Source organism: Schistocerca serialis, chromosome 11 (genome assembly GCF_023864345.2).
Source record: "Schistocerca serialis cubense isolate TAMUIC-IGC-003099 chromosome 11, iqSchSeri2.2, whole genome shotgun sequence".
Taxonomy (NCBI): domain Eukaryota; kingdom Metazoa; phylum Arthropoda; class Insecta; order Orthoptera; family Acrididae; genus Schistocerca; species Schistocerca serialis.
In genome coordinates, this window is record NC_064648.1 from 67,404,518 (window position 1) to 67,423,797 (window position 19,280).

The following is a 19,280-nucleotide window of genomic DNA, read 5'->3' on the forward strand; positions in this document are numbered from 1 at the left end:
AGAACTTTTAAAAAATGGTGTAAACTGTGTGAAAATACATTTTAAGCATATAAGGTTTATATTTTGGCAAGCGCTCATACTGTCTGATAAAAAAGAATTCAGAAATGTAGTTTGCTTCAGTTCCTTCTGCTAAATCTTTTTTTATATGGATTTCTAGTTTATAAATACATTAAAAAGTTTTGATGCCTAAATGAAAAATTTATCAGGAGACTGAAAGCAATTATGAGACCTAGACACATGATACATACATTTATTTGCCAGCAAACTCTAGACAAGAAGCAAATCTAACTTCAAATTACAAAATTTCCTTCACTGTACACCAAAAATGAATTTTTCCAAGCAAAAGTACGACAGGATAGCAGGGGGGCAACAGATCCCGTTGACTGCACTAAGATGATGGACCCAATGACAGAATTAAGTTCTATAAAGGTCACCTTGAAGTTAAAAGTATGTAGATACGGGCAGTGTAATGAAATCTAATTATGTACTACAGGATATAGAGCAGAAAGCCAGTTAAATTTTAGATGTGCTTGCAGGTCCCATCCTAACCAACCCCTCAGAAGTCAGAATGTATTCTGAAAGAAACACAGAAAGTGTGTAACAATTATGACTGTATGTAAATTGTTTAAGCTTCAGTATTAGTTCCCAACCCAAGCACCACATTAGTAATTGCTACATATTCCTAAAAAATCGTAGGTCACAATCCACTCCATAACTTCTGCTTTGAATCGAAGTTAATGCTCCATTTTTTTTACAAATTAATACGCGAATAATTACCATGTAGTTCATACTTTTTTTTTTCGCAAGAGCACCATATCCACAACTGTTCAAAGATAGTTTGTATATTATTTGCAAGTGGTGCTACAGCTCTTGTCTGTAGTTGCAAACTTTCCTTTTGTTTGGAATAACACTGCTGCTTCAGCCCACCTCCAACACTTTGTTCGATAACACAACTACACACTATACTACACATAGTGCATTCATTATTTGGTTGTCACTGTTAAAGAATTTTTTCAACTTTTAATGTCAATTCAGAAGGACGACGATTTGAGCTCAAGAATGTTCACTGAGTAATTTTTGTAAACACTATTTCAAAACCAGCGTCTTGTTAATTATGTCACAATTATATAGTCCTTTTTACACCTTACCATTAACATTGTTTCATTTGGTGTGAACGGAGGAAAGGAATAATTTTGATACTACAAAGGTAGGTGGGGATCAACATCCTAAACAGACACTGAAGGGATCAACAAAATATGTTATAAAGAGTAGGAGAACTTCAATTCCGGTAACATCAAAATGGAGTTATACTGTATTCACACAAAACAATGACTAAGTGAAACCCAGTTTGCTCTGTTCATCCACAAGATCCAGAAAGCAGTAGATAATGGTGCCCAGGTCGAAGCCATATTTTTACAATCCGGAAGGCATGGAACACAGTTCCGCACTGCAAACTAGAAGGTTTTGAGCATATGGAATATCAGATCAGCTGTGAGATTGAACTGAAAGAGTTCTTAGCAAACTTATGACAGTAAGTCATTCTTAATGGAGAGAAATCTTCAAGTGTATTAATAACTTCAGGTGTATTACAAAGGAGTGTTACTGGACTATTACTTTAAAAACAAAGATGATGTGACTTACCAAACGAAAGTGCTGGCAGGTTGACAGACACATAAACAAACACAAACATACACACAAAATTCAAGCTTTCGCAACCAACGGTTGCTTCATCAGGAAAGAGGGAAGGAGAGGGAAAGACGAAAGGATGTGGGTTTTAAGGGAGAGGGTAAGGAGTCATTCCAATCTCGGGAGCAGAAAGACTTACCTTAGGGGGAAAAAAGTATAGGTATACACTCGCGCGCGCGCGCACACACACATATCCATCCGCACATACACCAGTGAGTGAGTGTGTGTGTGCGTGTGTGTGAGAGAGAGAGAGAGAGAGAGAGAGAGAGAGAGAGAGAGAGAGAGAGAGACTTAGTAGATAATGTCAGAACTTCTAAGAGGGTCTTTGCGGACGGTGCTGATGCACATGGAGATATCTCGACACTAGAAAACTGCACTGAAATGCAGGAAGACCTGCAAATGATCTGTCACTTTCTGTATCGTGTGGCAACTGACACTAAACATAAATAAATGTTAACATGTTGTCAATAAATAGGCAGAAAAACCTACTACTATATGATAACAGGATTGCAAAACCATCATTGGAAACAATTTGTAGTGCTTCCGAACTTCCGTGTAAATTCTAGAACCACTTTGCCTATCTCCGTCTCAAACCCACAATATTTTAAATAGAAGTGTGACAGAGATAAAGCTGACCTACTGCGCATTGCATGTTTGTGTGCAGGTCTAAAAACAGGCACGAGCAAAATGTGGACGCGGCGGCCGAAAGGCGGCACACACAGAGTTGCATTAGCGCACGCGCGCCTTTGTGTGTGTGTGTGTGTGTGTGTGTGTGTGTGTGTGTGTGTGTGGGGCCTATCTGCGACTTGGCATCTCCGCTATATGGTGAGTGGCAACTTTCCTTTTCATAATATTCTTCTTAATTTTCACATATGTAGTGCACTCCACATCATTCCTAATCTGCTAAACGTATGACATCCTCGGGCATCCCTGACGATTCTTTCCCTTGATAGGTCCTTCTGCTAGTTTTATTTAATATCAATAGTTGACACATGTGATATTATTGATAGTATTTTTAAGAACAATAGATATATCGATTGTTTTGTGCATGTATTTCAAATTAAAAATAACTTTCTAAGAATTCCTTATGGTTTTAAATACAATAATACTAGGTATGCAAATTTTGTTTTTATTTTTGTTTGTATTTAATATCTGTCCTTCAGTCTGTTGTTTAAAATACAGCATTACAAGGTACAAAAACTTTGTTTTATAAAAAGTAAGGTACTTAAATACTTCTCCTTTAGTCTGTTGCGTTTTTCATTAATTATTTCTCTTGTCTTGGAGAAAACTCTCTCTGCAGGACTGAAGTCGCTGGATGGCACAAATATTTAATGACTGTTACACACAACAAACTATTAAATTTTGCTCAATATTCTATTCCACACAAGCCTGCTTGTTTATTACATGTTTTTCAAAGTACTGACATAGGTCAATTATGACATCACTGACTGGTGTAAAGACATCAACGTTACACTGTTGCTGATTGGGCAAAAAAGTAGTACATATTGACCTATGTCGGTCAATTATTTAAAGTGTGTTGACCAGAGCGATGTTCGCCGAGTCACACTTTAGCTTTGAGCATAATTGACCTCTCTGTCGGTCAACAGTTTTAAATGTGTTAACCGGAGTGATGTTCGCCAAGTCACACTTTGGCTTTAAACATAATTCTGCTGTCATTCCCTAAGTTCAATGGCAGTGGTCACCAAGCCTGAATTATGATGGCAGTGTTCCATACACAGTTTTTACAGTATGTGTGTGGATCACCTCCATGAAGGCAAATTGAGTATCAGATTGCCGCCACATTATCCCCTACTTTAGTGTTTACTGCAACTCATAGCCATAACTTCGTCAAGAAGCTCAATCAGGCACGTGCATTAGTTTTTGACTTGATTCTAGACCATTTCATGTCAAATATACTAATCTTGAATAATGACCATCTATTTTATATGGCCTGTATTGCCGGATGTTACAGATTAGATATAGACTTGTTCATAAGTTCAATCATGACCATTTGTGTGCTAAGTTAATAGGATGTTCATGTGTTTTTACCATAGCTAAGCAAGTGCTTAAAATTAAGTCTTAAAAATTTCTAGATCTAGTCATAATAATGACGATGTTAGCTTTATATTATCCTTCCCACTCCTAAGTTCTTTTTAGGTGATTAAACTTCATGCTTAAGCACAAAACTTTCCTAGACAGGCCATACATTGTAAGCACATGTCTTCCTCATATAATGACCAATGAATCCTTCATAAATGTTAAGACAGTCGATCTAAGTACGTTCTGCACAGGATAACATATACGCCCTTTTCCTCAGCTATACCTTTTATTTCACTCTACTAGTAAATTCAAGGTCAGGAGTTAAGTTCGCGTCTTGTCCCAACAAGTAACTATCATACAGTTTATGTGCAGGCGCAAGGTATTGAGTACGCCTAGGCGGGCCTCATGACGCTACGGTCAGTTCCAGTACAGCACTCGTGTCTGCCGCATCGCAGTCCCGAAGTGGGGCTGACGCAGTTCCAGATAAGTTTTTACAGTCTGACAATAATTTGTAGCTATGTAGTTTTGGCTTGACGATGTCCACTATGGGCAAACGGTAGTTACTTTTATTCTGAAGAAGGTTGGGTTATCCTGAATGAAACCTAGGTAAATTTTAGGTAAACTGTGCAACTGAGACTGTTGGTCATTAAAATTAAAATTAATATTTATACAGTTGCTGATAGGACCACGAAATGTTGAAAACATTCAAGTCATACGTAAAGGTTGTTACTGGCGCCATAGTTAGTGTCCAGTCCCTAGTGAATGTGACAGGAGCTTAGCTCAGCTTTCAATGTTCCTTTACAAAGGAAAGCCCAGGAGAATTGCCCCAATTTAAGACTCATATACTGAAAAGATGAATGAAATAAGTATCTTTAACAATATGACCACCTCAATGCCAACGAGCAAGGTTTTCAAAAGCATTGATCAGTTGAAAACCAACTTGCACTTCTCTCACGTGATAAACTGAAAGCTTTGGATCAAGGCAACCTGGTACAGGCAGTGTTTCTTGATTGCTGAAAAGCGTATGACTCAGTACCCCACCTATGCTTATTGTCAAAAGTATCATGGAGTATCAAGTGAAATCTGTGACTGGACTGAGGACTTTTCGACAGTGAGGACACAGCACATTATCTCGGATGGAGAATCATCGTCAGATATAGAAGTAACTTCGAGTGTGCCCAAGAAACTGTGTTGGGACCCTTGCTGTTCATGTTGTACATTAATTACCTTGCAGACAATATTAAAAGTAAAATCAGGCTTTTTGCAGATGATGCAGTTATCTATAATGAACTACTATCTGAGATAAGCTGCGTAAATATTCAGTTAGATCTTGATAAGATTTCAATGTGGTGCAGATATTGGTAACTTGCTCCAAATGTTCAGAAATGTAAAATTTTGCACTTCACAAAATGGAAAAATGTGATATCCTGACTATAATGTCAATGAATCACTGCTGGAATCAACTAACTCCTACAAATACCTAGGTGTAATGCTTTGTAGGAATATGAAATGGAATGATCACACAGGTTCAGTCGTGGGTAAAGCAGTGGTAGAATTCGGTTTACTGATAGAATATTGGGGAGGTGCAATCTGTTTACAAAAGAGATTGCTTACAGATTACTCATGCGACCAACTCTAGAACATTGCTGAAGTGTGTGGCATTCATACTGGATAGAACTAATAAAGCACTCCGTCTTCAGGCCACGAGTGGCCTACCGGGACCATCCGACCACCGTGTCATCCTCGGTGGACGATGCGGATAGGAGGGGCGTGGGGTCAGCACACCGCTCTACCGGTCGTAAGATGGTATTCTTGACCGAAGCCGCTACTATTCAGTCGAGTAGCTCCTCAATTGGCATCACGAGGCTAAGTGCACCCCGAAAAATGGCAACAGCGCATGGCGGCCCAGATGAGGCACCCATCCTAGTGCCGACCATGCCCGACAGCGCTTAACTTCGGTGACCTCACGGGAACCTGTGTATCCACTGCGGCAAGGCCATTGTCCGGATAGAACTAATAGGGGATATAAAGAAGAGCAGCACGAATGGTCACAGGTTTGTTTAATCCATGGGAGTGTGTCACAGAGATGCTAAAAGACTCTTAAAGACAGAAAGTCTACAAAGTTTCAAGAACTGGCTTTAAATTATTACTTTGCTGATATACTACAACCCCCTACATATCGCTCACACAGGGATTGTGAGGATAAGATTAGAATAATTACTACACGCACAGAGGCTTTCAAACAATCAATCATTCTTCCTGCACTCCATATGTGAATGGAACAGAAAGAAATCGTAGTAACTGGTACATGGAACATACCCTTAGCCATGCACCTCGTGGTGGTTTGCAGAGTGTAGATGTAGATGTACGAGGGTGAGTCACATGAAAACCTTAAATTTGTAATAACAAATCAAAATTTTGTGCTGTTACCCTGCAAGTTGGTAAGTGTGCTACAAACAGCATGCAGAATGGCCTGTAGGTGGGAGCATAGTGCAGATGCACACACCGTCGCAGTATCAGGATAAAGATGGCCGCCCCACTTGCGACTTTCACCTGGGAAGAACAGTGTTCTGTTATTTGGTTTTTGCGTAGTGAAGGTTCAGTACGGTGATGCATGTTTGTCACAGCAGCAAGTCTACGAATGGAGTAGGAAGTTTGCAAATGGTGTGACTTCAGTTGAAGATGCTACTCGTCCACGTCAGGCACAACGAGTTGTGACGATACAGAACATTGCAGCAGTGGAAGCCATAGTGAAGGAAAACCGCTGCGTGACACTGAATGACATTGCAGCATGTTTACAGATTAGTCACGGGTCAGCACACCACATTGTGCACGATGTGCTCCAGTTTCGAAAAGTAGTGTCTGCAAGATGGGTGCCACGGCAGCTGACTCCTGAAATGAGAGAACGACATGTTGATGCTTGTGATGAACTTCTTCGGCGCTTTGAATGAGAAGGTGATGGCTTCCTTGCAAGAACTGTTACTGGGGACGAAACCTGGGTTCACTTCCACCGACCAGAAACGAAGAGAGTGAGCAAGGAATGGCACCATTCCTCATCACCAAAACCAAAGATGTTTTGAACAGAACCATCAGCAGGGAAGGTTATGCTGACACTCTTTTGGGACGAAAAAGGCGTCATTTTGGAGCATTACATGCCTAGAGGGACCACTGTCACCAGTGCATCGTACACAGATCTCCTAAAGAATCATCTGTGGCCTGCAATCAAATCAAAGTGACGTGGACTGCTGTCAGCAGGTGTCCTTTTGCAACATGACAATGCAAAGCCCTACACTGCCTGCACAACTGTTGCAACAATCACAGACAACAGTTGCAACAATCACAGACCTGCATTTTGAGTGTGTTCCTCATCCGCCATACTCACCAGACCTTGCCTCAAGTGATTTCCATATGTTTGGACCACTCAATGATGCAATGGGAGGAAAGAAGTTCAGTTCTGATGAAGAGGTATGTGACGCGGTGCCCGAGTGGTTGTGCGGACTGTGAAATTAATTTTTTTCTAAAGGATTTTATGCACTTTGTAAGCGCTGGAGGACTTGCATTGAGTGTGGGGGAGATTATGTTGAAAAGTGATACAGCTTTGTACCACTTCTGCACAATAAATAATATTTTAAAAAATATTTAAGGTTTTCATTTGACTCACCCTCATAGATGAAATCCACAGTTTTCATGGTCATTAGGTCAATTAAAGATAATGAGATTTAATCCTCGAGCGGGTGCGCCATTTTTTACAGAATGAGCAAGTGTGTGGCATACTTTGTACATATGTAAGGAACAGCTGTCTTTATGTTAGCAAGATAAATATGTATGAGCAAAATCATAGTTTAATCTTAGTTAATTAAACAATGATAAAATGAACTTACATTATATGAGCTAAATCACAGTTTAATCAAACACTACTAAAATAAACTTTCATTCTATCACACTGTGGCACCATGCAAGTGTTACCCCACAGTAATGACCCACTAAAAGCATTAAACAGTGCAGCTGCATCAGATCCCTGCCAATCGCGTATTTGATTACTGATTATCTTGTAAATAACTGCCCCAGTCTGGGATTGCACCACTAACTCTGAATCTAGGTCATTTTCTTACACGGATCACACTTTTATTTTCTCACCTAGCTCATTGTTTATTGTATGTAATTGCTGCTCATTTGGATGGACGACAGCACTGTATTAATTCAAGCAATAATGAAGGAATAGATATGGGTTTGCAAAACTTTTATTATTTTTATTTTTAGAAAGAGAACAACACCAACACTGGAACGGCAAGAGATTGTGTTGTTAATGGATGGTGCACTTTAAACATAGACACAGCTGCAAGTGTTAGGTGTGTGTACAGTGAAATACAAAATCTTAGCCCACAGTAACAGTATCATAGCATGTGGCAGTGCATAACAAAGATGTGAGGCAATGTATCATCGCTAACACACTGTAACCTGAAGCAAGGATCATGCTCTCTATCATGACTGACCATTCACAGACAAAATCAATCAATTACTGATGAGAGCAACAGGGTTTGCTATCTTCCTCACATGACAAATTTGCTTTCGTTTTCTGAAAAATGAATTCACAGGGGAAGTTGTACTGTAATTCTTGCTTCTGAAGGGGTAATTATTCTTATTTTTTAATGAAATTTTGTGTTAAATTACTATTATAGCCAGTTCACTACATATTGTTCATTGTACTTATCCTTTTAAACGTATGTCAATAAAATTACACTGAAGATAATTTATTCTATATCGAATAGAAGACAGGCAGATAACTGGGCAGATGTCAATAAATGCGATGACATAAATAACAAACTGCATTGACTGCTTTCACAAGCTCGTGACAGAAGGTAATGGCGTACACATCGTTCTATCCAAATGCGACTTGCACTACTCGTTCACGTCAAAAGCTTAAGTTCCCTGTAACACCAATTCTAGTTGGCTCTGACCAGCAATACTGTCATATCTGTTACACCCACAATTCCATAAATTTTACAGAACTGAAACACTGTACGAAGATGGGAAGCAGTATTTTGTAAAATATTGCCACAAAGTTCATGTTCTGATGAGGGATGGGTTCTAAATCCTAATCCCGGCAGAATAACTAACTAACAGCACGTGGCCAAAATTGACCATCATTGGCCACTCAGTTGCGGATTCCAAAAGGTAACGTTCACAATAGAATGCCACATTGTGAGACATACCATTCCGGCAAAAAATACACTGTGTTGTTAATAAATACATTTCAGTATGAGGTCTAATATACCATTCCTAGAATGATGTTTTCCACCTCCTTTATCTATTGCCTGACGAAAGACGTTCGTACGTTAAAGTAGTTCGAGAGTGGGAAGCACCCCATTTTTGGGAGGTTCCTTACGATTTGTGCTGATCCTGTGCTTTTGATTATGCATGCTGCAGACTGGTGTTTCTACCTGTCGGGTTGAGTCGTCGGCTCCTTGGGGATAGTGAGGAAAGGCAGGGAGTGCACGTGACCTCTGTGACCCCCAAAGAAATCATCGTTGCATTGATGTTCAGATTTTATGGTACTAATACTCTTTTGAGCCTCGTGCGAGACAGATGCATAACAACATAGCTGGAATCTGATGCATGCGCAGCCAATTCACTGAGAGAAGTGAGTCGTATATTATAGGAAATACAGTGAGTTCAACTTCTCTGGGTGTGTTATTCCACTGGAAAAAGAAACGTCTGTCTTGGCATCTTCAATGCAATGCATCGAAGTCCACAGTGGGAGAAGCTGTCCCACAGTTTGAGGGTACCGAATAGCAGGACCCTCGCAGCATCAATATTGTACAATGACTGCGAGTGTGTGTGTGTGTGTGTGTGTGTGTGTGTGTGTGTGTGTGTGTGTGTGTGTGTGTGTGTGTGTGAGAGAGAGAGAGAGAGAGAGAGAGAGAGAGAGAGAGAGAGAGAGAGAGAGAGAGAAATTGGATAGCCTTGGAAGGAAAGACGTATTTCTGCAGAACTTACGAGTGCGTGTTCAGACGCCGAAAATCACCGGTTCTTGTTGCGCATACGTGACGTCCTGGACCTCGGCGCCGTGGATCCGGAGCCGATGCTGAACATCCCCACTGAGCCGGGCGTACTTTGGCCGAAGACGTTCGGCACACTCCCTCCTGAAAAAGAACAGACAGTGCCCGTAAGTAACAAGGGAGATACCTGTCAGCTCTCTGCAATCCTTATTAACTTATGTTTATAACTTAAAGGTCGATTCAAAGTAGAACTCGACGGAATAGAAGGGAAAGCAATGTCACCGTCAAATGGAGTTGTGTTCGCATTTGATGGAACGTCAACAGAACGTCACTTCACTTGGCCCAGTACCGAACAGAGAATGTGTTGTTTCAATATACTGTCTGTGATACAATAAGACAGGATATAGTAACTAGCAAAGATAATTAATGGCAAAAGCAAAGTACTTGACAAGGTTTGTAATGTAAGCAGCTGAGAAATGAAACAACTGGAAAAGTGACACACACACACACACACACACACACACACACACACACACACACACACACACACACACATTTTGAAACACTGACATTTATTTTTTAGACAAAACACATATACACAAACATGGCAAACAATATTTATAAGGCAATACATAGAGCCTTTTTACCGCATCCAATGCTTATGTTTTCCTTTTAAGTACCAAACAATGTAAAAAAAAAAAAAAAAAAAAAAAAAAAAAAAAAAAAAAAAAAAAAAATATATATATATATATATATATATATATATATATATATAATTATTCCACTATAAAAAAAAGTATTTTAAATGAAAATTGTATAGTGTTTTCCTTTGTTTAGTTACTGTAAAAACCAACGATTTTTTGGTTTCAAATACTCTAGTGCACAAATCTTAAGGACAATCTGTCACTGCCAAGTAACACAGCTCGAAGGTAGGTAGATTGGGGTTTAACGTCACATCGACATTGGGGTCAGTAGAGATGAAGCACGTGCTCAGAATGTTTCGAGAAAGAGGAAGGAAACTGGCCGTGCCCTTTCCGAGGGAACTAGCTCGGAACAATTTAGGGAAATCGGGGTCAGTAGAGATGAAGCACGTGCTCAGAATGTTTCGAGAAAGAGGAAGGAAACTGGCCGTGCCCTTTCCGAGGGAACTAGCTCGGAACAATTTAGGGAAATCGGGGTCAGTAGAGATGAAGCACGTGCTCAGAATGTTTCGAGAAAGAGGAAGGAAACTGGCCGTGCCCTTTCCGAGGGAACTAGCTCGGAACAATTTAGGGAAATCGGGGAAAACTTAAATTTCAGCAGCTGGAGGAAAAATTTGAACTGTCGTCCTCCAAAATGTAAGTCCAGAGTGCTAACCACTGCAGTACCTCACTCGGTAACGCAGCTCACAAACTTGGACCCTACGTAGAAACAACTGCTACAATATAGTACAGAAGTACTCGAAAGAAATAAGTACACAACGAGACGAGCAGAAATGGTACTTCTATTTACCAAAAGGATCGTGTTTGACAATGTTCCCAAGTGTATTACACGTTCCCACCTGTCGTCATATAAGGGTGCGTCCAGAATTGTCGAACACAGTAATTTTGAAGGTCCAGGTGTTACAGTACGGGGAGGGATAAACTTGTATGGACATATTACGTCCAAACCTTTGCACACACCACTGTGACACTGTAATCCTACCACACAGGCATCTTTTTCAGAGGTGCCCTCAGCCCGACATCATTTTAATGATAACAAGGTGCGCCCATATGAAACTGTGCAGGTGGGAGTTCTTTCAATGAGAGGATATTCAGTAAATGTACTAGTATGCCCAGCCCAACTCCCCCCTACCCCCCACACTGTTTAAATCCCCTAGAGCACAAGTGGGATGCATTGGGGAGACGTTATTTCAGCACGTCCAAATGCACTGACAGCTATCCGGCAGTTGTTAACTGTGCTGGTGGGCCACTGGAATGCCCTACTGTAAGAATGCCCGATTGACCTCATTGCTGGCATGGGCGCGTACATTGCTGCCTGTGATGATCGTACGCCCATTAAGGCCCGTGTTTGCGTTTTGTAATGTCCAACGGGCCATCTTAAATTGCAGTGACTTTGGTGTAATTAGTGTCTTTGAATACAGGTGTCATTCCTGTTAATCTCATTGTACATTTCCTTATGTTACCTCCAGTGCAGTACAGACATCACCTTCATGGAATGCACGTCACTCACATCTACGTGAGAGACGGTGATCCCAAATCTTCTGCCAGCACACTTTCGACGAGCTCGCCGTCTGAAGCTCACCGTTCTCTGTCGGTGTCACCGTACGTACGGGTCGCCGGAGGACGGTAAATGGCCACGACCTCGCTGCACACACCTCCGACCAGTCAGCGCATTTTTTTTAAACGGCCACACTCGGTGCTTTGCCCCAGATTCAGTGCACTTAAAGACTTATCGACATTAGTACAGAAGACCGCACTGAGGACAATACGTCGACACGGGATTTGTTTCTATTGAGAATACTACCCTCGTCGTGTATAACTCGGCACCACAGCGGAACCTAAAGCAGTGCAAAGTTATGGACACTTTAATTATTGTCTTTACAGGCCACTTCCACCACCGACACAACATTCTAAATTATACGGTCCACGTGTCATCAAGTTTTGTCACTCGGCATCGACACATCGTGTGAAAGTTTGTTTTGCACACCGACAAATTTAGCCTCTTTCGTGAAAGGACACTCTAAGTAAAGTATTTGAGCTCCACAATGTTTCACAAAAATGAAGCAAACAACAAAATAAATTTTAAAGAGACACCAAAGCACACAATATACTACTGCAAAACAAGTGGGTGCAGCGACAATATGCTAACTTCCACTGTTAGCAAACGACACCACTCTCGCCCCCACCAATGTCGACAACTTCTTCCCGAGAACCTCCGACACTGACACTCCTTTCCGCCGCATTCCACTCTGTACGCTCAGTGCAAGTCGACCTTTACTGGTGAACTCTTCGTATTTTAAAGAGTTATTGTGGCACTACGAATGCTCGATCTTTTACCACAGTGTGTAAGGCCTGTGTCACAAGGATTAAGATTTGCTGTTCAGTTTATCTGCTGTCTCGTTTGACAGCTTCGAGCAAACATTAGGCCATTAGCTACAGGAGAGGTTCACGCATTTTCACCTGACAGCTCCAGTAATATTTCACTTGTCAGATTTTTGGAGTGCTACCTGACCGGTAAGGAGCAATGTCGACATTTCACATCGCAACCTGTGAGGTGCAAAGGTAGCTACACTACGGAGGCACGCAGCTGAAGTTCAGTCTCAAAGTGTCTTCTTATTACAGCAGAGGTGTTCACAGAAGAGAAAAGAAAGTGTTATTGATTAATTGATGCAAACGTGGAACAATCAGAAAACTCCCAGTTATTACAACAAACATTTTGCTACGTAACAACCTACTGCAGGCATTACACCGTGTGACACCTCCGACACGTGTGCCGCACAGTGCACTTACTGGGAAACCCGCCCCGTGCGACGCGTGCCGAAAGGGAAGTCGGACTTACCGGGCGTCTGGCCGGCCGCATTAAACTGGAACGCCCCCTTCGGCGTAGACGCCTGGCCCGCCGGTGCCGCAAACGGGAAAGCTGCGGGGCTCGCGTCGGTGGACTGCCCGAACTGGAAGCCTCCGGGCTTCGGGGCAGCCGCAGAGGAACTCTGCCCCGTAGCCCCGAATTGGAAGGGCACGGCGCCTGCCGCCGCCGTCGTGGTCACGGGGCTCGCCGCGCCAAACGCGAACACCCCCTGCTGGCCGGCCGTCGTCACTGCCGCGCTGGCCTAAAACGGAGGTGAAGGTACAGTACACCACCCCAGGTATTGTCAACATAATACAGAATTCTTATTATTTCTTCTCAGAAATATTAGGAAAACAAGTAAGCACTAATGTATTTTGTAGAGTTCTTCCAGCCTACGGGAGTGATCCACTTCGTCAGCGTCATCTAGTTTCAATATTTGTATTGTCGACTAATAGCTTGTTTGGTAATGAGTACTATACAAGAGTGCCACTTACTTGTGGTCATTACTCTAAATGAGACATTTTAAAAAGATTATCACAAGTGAAGAGGCATATTAATAAAGGTGAAGATACAATATGTAAGGTGGTGCTGTGTTGTGTACTTCATTACAACGACTGACACAAAACGAGATTACAGCAAGTTACGGGATGATGTATACATTAGCAACCAAACACTATAAACGTATCACAGTAAGTCTCGCCACAAGTTCCTCATCAAAACTTTTCTACCAAGTCCCCTCCTTTCACTTGATACTGTCTGCAAGGAAATTTAACTTTATCTCCATAATCATAATATACCACAGAAGGGCATATTCATTTGTATCAATAATGTAGCATGAAACTTGCTGGGCCAACACTGCAGGAGGATACAAGTGGCAACTAGTGCTGTGTGCTGTAGTCAGTTATATTCAAACTTTCTCGTGCTAACTTTCACAGACTGTTGCCTCAGACAGGCACACACTCAGTTTGATGTTATAATGACTCACTCTACCATGTTCCATGTAGGTATCTGTAAGACAGTTGCTTTGCTCTCAAATAGTTATTTAGTGGAACACGATACAGCAATGTGTGACAAAAAAGTATTAACAAAAAATAACAATTCTAGTTGCATCGTAGTGCTCCTGTTGTTAATTAACTGACAGATCCTCAAAATGCAAGTGATAGATACTACAAATCATCTTGCTGTAGCACCTTCTCAATGTGGTCTGCATATATGAAAGGACAAAGGGATGTTTCATGTCGAATGGTGTAATTTCGGGAGGGGGGAGGGGGGGGGGGGGCAACGTATCTATTCTCTCTCTCTTTTTTTTGATAAAAAACATTTATTCAGGGTGTATACGACCCGGGACAACTGGGAGATCCGGGAAAAACCCAGGAATTGTTTAGAATTCCAGGAATTTTTCATTGTTTTAGTTTTCAGTTGAATTTTTGTGATTTTGACTGGTAAGAAGCAATACTCTAACAAAGGATATTATGGTACTCCGCTACTGCAGAATGATACTGCAGCAGCAAAACATGAACAGGGGGGAGGGGGGGAGGGACGAAATAAACCTTAAGTTGCAGGGGAAATGCGCTGTCTACAACAACAAAACAGTGCTCATACAAGCGTCTGCCAACAGTAAAGTGTGTCAAAGGCTTTAGGAACACTATGCAATATTTTATAACAACAAATTGCCTCCGATGAGCGTGACGTGACAACTGTTTAAATTAGATTCGTTTGAGCGGGCTCTTGGGCATGCGTAGTTGAGTCGCGTATGAGCAGTACCTTCTCCCGCTTCTGGTTACGGAAGTACGGCTAGGCGCCACTACTCAATATTGCCCCAGTTCTGAAATCGTAGATCCGGGGCTGATGCACAGAACAGTCCGAGTTGTTGTGGGGAGGTGGGTCGTCTCCACGTGACCTGTGTTTTTGTTGTTTCCTCTTCATTTATTGCTCTCACATTAAATGATAACAAAACGGATTTTTGTGGCCGGGAGCTATCAAATGAATTAAAATACGTTCGCATAATTACAGCAGGCTAAAATATGTTAATAGTTTCATATTTTATTTCCACCTTTGACAGTCAAGCATTAATCGCCTTACAGAACAATGAAGTTATTTTTGCTGCTTTGCTAAAGAGATTTGGCTTTTATTTATCCTTTCTACTGAGGCAGTCAAATTATTTGAAACGAAGTGTTTAATTTCACACTATTGTGTAGTTTCAACTATTCGCTGCATTTCAAGTGCACGTATGGCATTATGCTATAACAAAGAACCAAACATGAGTACTGGTACTCCAAGAAAATTTACATACGGATGTGCATTTTAAGCTGAATGATGCACTTTAGTATGGTTAGCGAAATCCCGACGCTCTTGAAGTATCCTTTGATGTCTTGTTTCTTTTATGACATAATGTAAGATCTTTTAATGTTTTACATGTACGAACATATGGGCTTCCTGCGTCATCATAGCTGCACAAGCGCGGTGACGCCAGTTATCTGGCACTTTCTTGCAACTGCTGAAACGAACCTGTTTCTAACAGGTCGTGGGAAAATATTGTGAATGGTGGTTTGAAAAGTGTTACATTCAAAGCAGATTTCCTTTTACGCAAGATGAATTATGTGCGACAATCTACAATGAATTTCTTAAATCACAAAGCGTTTGACTCTCATTTAAAAATCAACTCTTTGAGGACTACCAGTTAGAAGTATTTCGAACCCAGAAGATGAGACATTTGCGTCGTTATTAAAAATTTTACTGGCACATTGGTGTGTGTATCTTAAAGTGCAACACGCGCAATAAAGATCAACGTTATATGTGAATGCTATGTATATTAATTTAAGCCATTAACTTTTCTTATTTGTGTATTCACGCTACTTAAGAGTGACCTTGCTATTGGCTGACTACATCAAGTGTCCTATTGCTGTCATCAGCTGGCAAGATCACGTAAATGAGCTATGACGCTTACAAAAGCGCATCTCAATCTCTATGCTTCGGAAAGTGACTTGCAGTGTTCGGTGGAATTCAAATTTACACCTTCGTAATACGAAAATATGCAGCATACATGTTCCTGCACATCAAAGGTCTTTCAAAACGTGTTTTTCCCCCGAGTTTCGTTTTCTAAAGTGCCGGGAAATTCTACGTCGGTATATAAAACCATAAACATTCAAAGGATTGATGACTTACAGTGCCGAGGAAGAATATACTGGCGCTTTACACGGAAAAAGTGTATTTTCATCCAGGAGAAAGTGTATTTATAACTGGGAAATCCGGGAACTTTTTTCCTTGTCCACGTATACACCCTGTTATTATGCAGAATGGTGTAGTAAGAATATTGAGTTAATTTGATAAACAAACTTCAATCAGAATCCTCTTCAGGAACCTTGGGATTCTTACACTTACATGCCAACTTAGTCCATAAAGGCATTTGTGACTGGTAGTAAGAGTTAGTTCAGGATGAATTGTGAAATTTGCAACACTAAAGCAAAACAATAATTTTTATGTAGACTATTGAGTACCAGTCGAGGATTGAGAACAGCGTGTTATATTCTGGTACAAAGGTTTTTAAAAGGTCGTTATTATTATTATTATTTTTGTGCTGATTTACAATATTGATATCAATCTGTAATTTCCCCAAGTCGGACTAGACGCTATAGCTGGGTGCATGTAGGAAGGCGGCAGTGTGACGCGTTCTGTGTAGACGGAGAGAGAGAGACGGAATACCTTCCAGCTGCACCAGTGTGCTCCCCGTCTCTCTTGCATACCTCACAGTCCAGCCACTGTTTCTTCCTCTCACCTCACCACACCTAAACTAGAATGAAAATTGACACTAAATGTTCTGCATGCACCCCTATGTGTGTGCTACAGGCAGAGGTGGCAAAAAGACTACCGGTATGTGGAACACTGCTCCTTGCCGCTCCGCCCCATCATCCACCTCCATCATCCACCTTTCAATGTGAACACCTTAACGGCACTGGCACAGTTACAGAAGGAGAAATTCCGTCTTACCTGGGCAGTAGAGCCGAATGCCGGTTTCGCATCCCCCGATCCTACAAACGGCGATCCGAATGCCGGCGTCTGGCTCGTCGATGTGCTCCCGAAACCCGGAGTTGTGCCAAGTGAGGAGCCGAAAGGTGAAGCTGAAATGGTAAGAAAATTTGTAATCACTCATCATTTCTCGTCAAGCACACAGAGAAATATGTATGTCCCAATCTTATTCAAATAATTGAGGTCACACACCACCTCACAATATTCATCTTGCTGTAACATAGCTTTGTTGGAATAGTGTGCCAGACTGATCCTAATGGCAAGCCCTTTCTATACTCTGGTACTTCTCACTGCTGTTCCCATTCCTCACATGCCTCTTTTCCGAAAATGTGGAAGCTGTACAAATAATGGAGTCCCTTCCTTCTTTGATGGCATCTTCTGGAAGACTATGTATTGCTTCACTGTGCCAAATACTGAGCTGTAACATGTCATTTTAGGGAAAATGATGGGTTACACTCTTAGTCCTTCTAAATGACCATGACAATTAATAAACGTTTTTGCTAGTTAAGGTTAGGCTTTACCGTGACTGTTACTGACGATTTTTTGGAGGAACCTGTGGCACTGCCTAAAAAAATCGTAACACAGCACACACACAAATGCAATACTAACTAATGTAAATCCACCCGATGATGGAGGTTTAAACCTTCGAAACGCGTCGTGGAAATAAATAAAACGGTGACTGGTAACAGTAAACTTGTTGTTTCATTTAATGTTCTTGCTAGTAGTTACATTTCGAACAGCATATTGTCAGAGAAATGAGTAACGGTTGCAGGTAATGCAAGGTACACGACGAGTTAAGGCGCTCTACCTGCCAGGGGCCATTTATTCTTAGACGTCGCAGCTCAGAGGTGTGTCGTGGCCACGGAAGAATGGTGCTCAAAACAACAATAGAAGTTTTCAAACTGCCATCTATCTAAAGTTCTTTGTTGTTTTGCTCATCAAAACAATCTTGTTGTGGAAGATAGTTGTACCCAAATGACTGCAATACAATTGCAATATGGAAGAGTGTGCTGGAAAGTAATGTTTCTGAATTTTTAATGTGAAAACTCTTAAAGATATTAAAACAAAACAGCTGCTATTAACATTCTACATCTTTCTTCTTCACGCCTACATATTTGCAGCCCTCAGCCGCTCGAGAACTCTGGACCGTAGTGTGTAATGTAATGTCGGCATGTAAGAAGCAGTGTGCTGTAATCGTGTTTCGAGCTCTAACAGTTTTTTCACACACGGAGCACCCTACACTTCACATGACAATGCCACACCGCACGAGCACTACCCCTTGAGTTCACTGTCACTGATCATGCTCCATACAGTTCTGACCTGGTCCCACCTGATTTTGATCTGCTTCCAAAACTAACAGCTTTGAGGACTTTTACTTTGACAGTGATAAAATGGTGCGTGTGTTTCTCACAGGGGGGGGGGTCTGTTGAGAAAGAAATATATAGACATTAAGAATAATGATTTTGATTGTTAATATCATTTGTTGTATTTAAAAAGCTTTAGCATGAAGAGTTTTAGCATACAAAATTTGGAGGCATTACTTTTCAGCATACCCTTGTGTGTATCAGAGGACAATTAAGTAAATGATGACGATGTTCGAACGGATTGGCGTTGAAAGAAGAAATACACCGATCGACCAAAAAATTATGAACCACTGCCCACTGTGACGTCAGACGCTGCCCAGTCTCGTTGCACGCATGTGACGCAGTCACAAAAGTACATAAGCGGAGCAGACATTGACAAGGAATCGTCCTAAAGAAGACACGGGCTGCAAATGGAGAAATCCATCGAGATAAGCGTCTCTGAAAGAGGGCATATTATTATTACACAGAGCCTGCCAACGAGTATATTGAGACGGCGAAGCTTGTCGAATGTTCACTCGATAGTGTCGTGAGCACCTACAGAAAGAGGTAGAAGGACGGTGAAATTACCACTGGGCACTAACGGTCGGATGTCCGCCACTCTTCACAGAACGTGGTG

General features: G+C 41.4%; 1 protein-coding gene across 1 annotated transcript in view; it reads right to left on the minus strand.

Moving 5' to 3' along the window:
- The window catches only part of LOC126426851 (mucin-19), a 129,301-nt gene that overhangs the window by 9,922 nt on the left and 100,099 nt on the right, over positions 1 to 19,280 (minus strand). The window contains exons 11-13 of the mRNA XM_050088872.1: positions 17,262 to 17,392; positions 13,266 to 13,536; positions 9,724 to 9,869 (exon numbers count right to left, since the gene is read on the minus strand). Of these exons, the coding sequence (XP_049944829.1) occupies positions 9,748 to 9,869; positions 13,266 to 13,536; positions 17,262 to 17,392 (524 nt within the window). The 3' untranslated portion in view covers positions 9,724 to 9,747. The remainder of the gene's footprint in view (positions 1 to 9,723; positions 9,870 to 13,265; positions 13,537 to 17,261; positions 17,393 to 19,280) is intronic.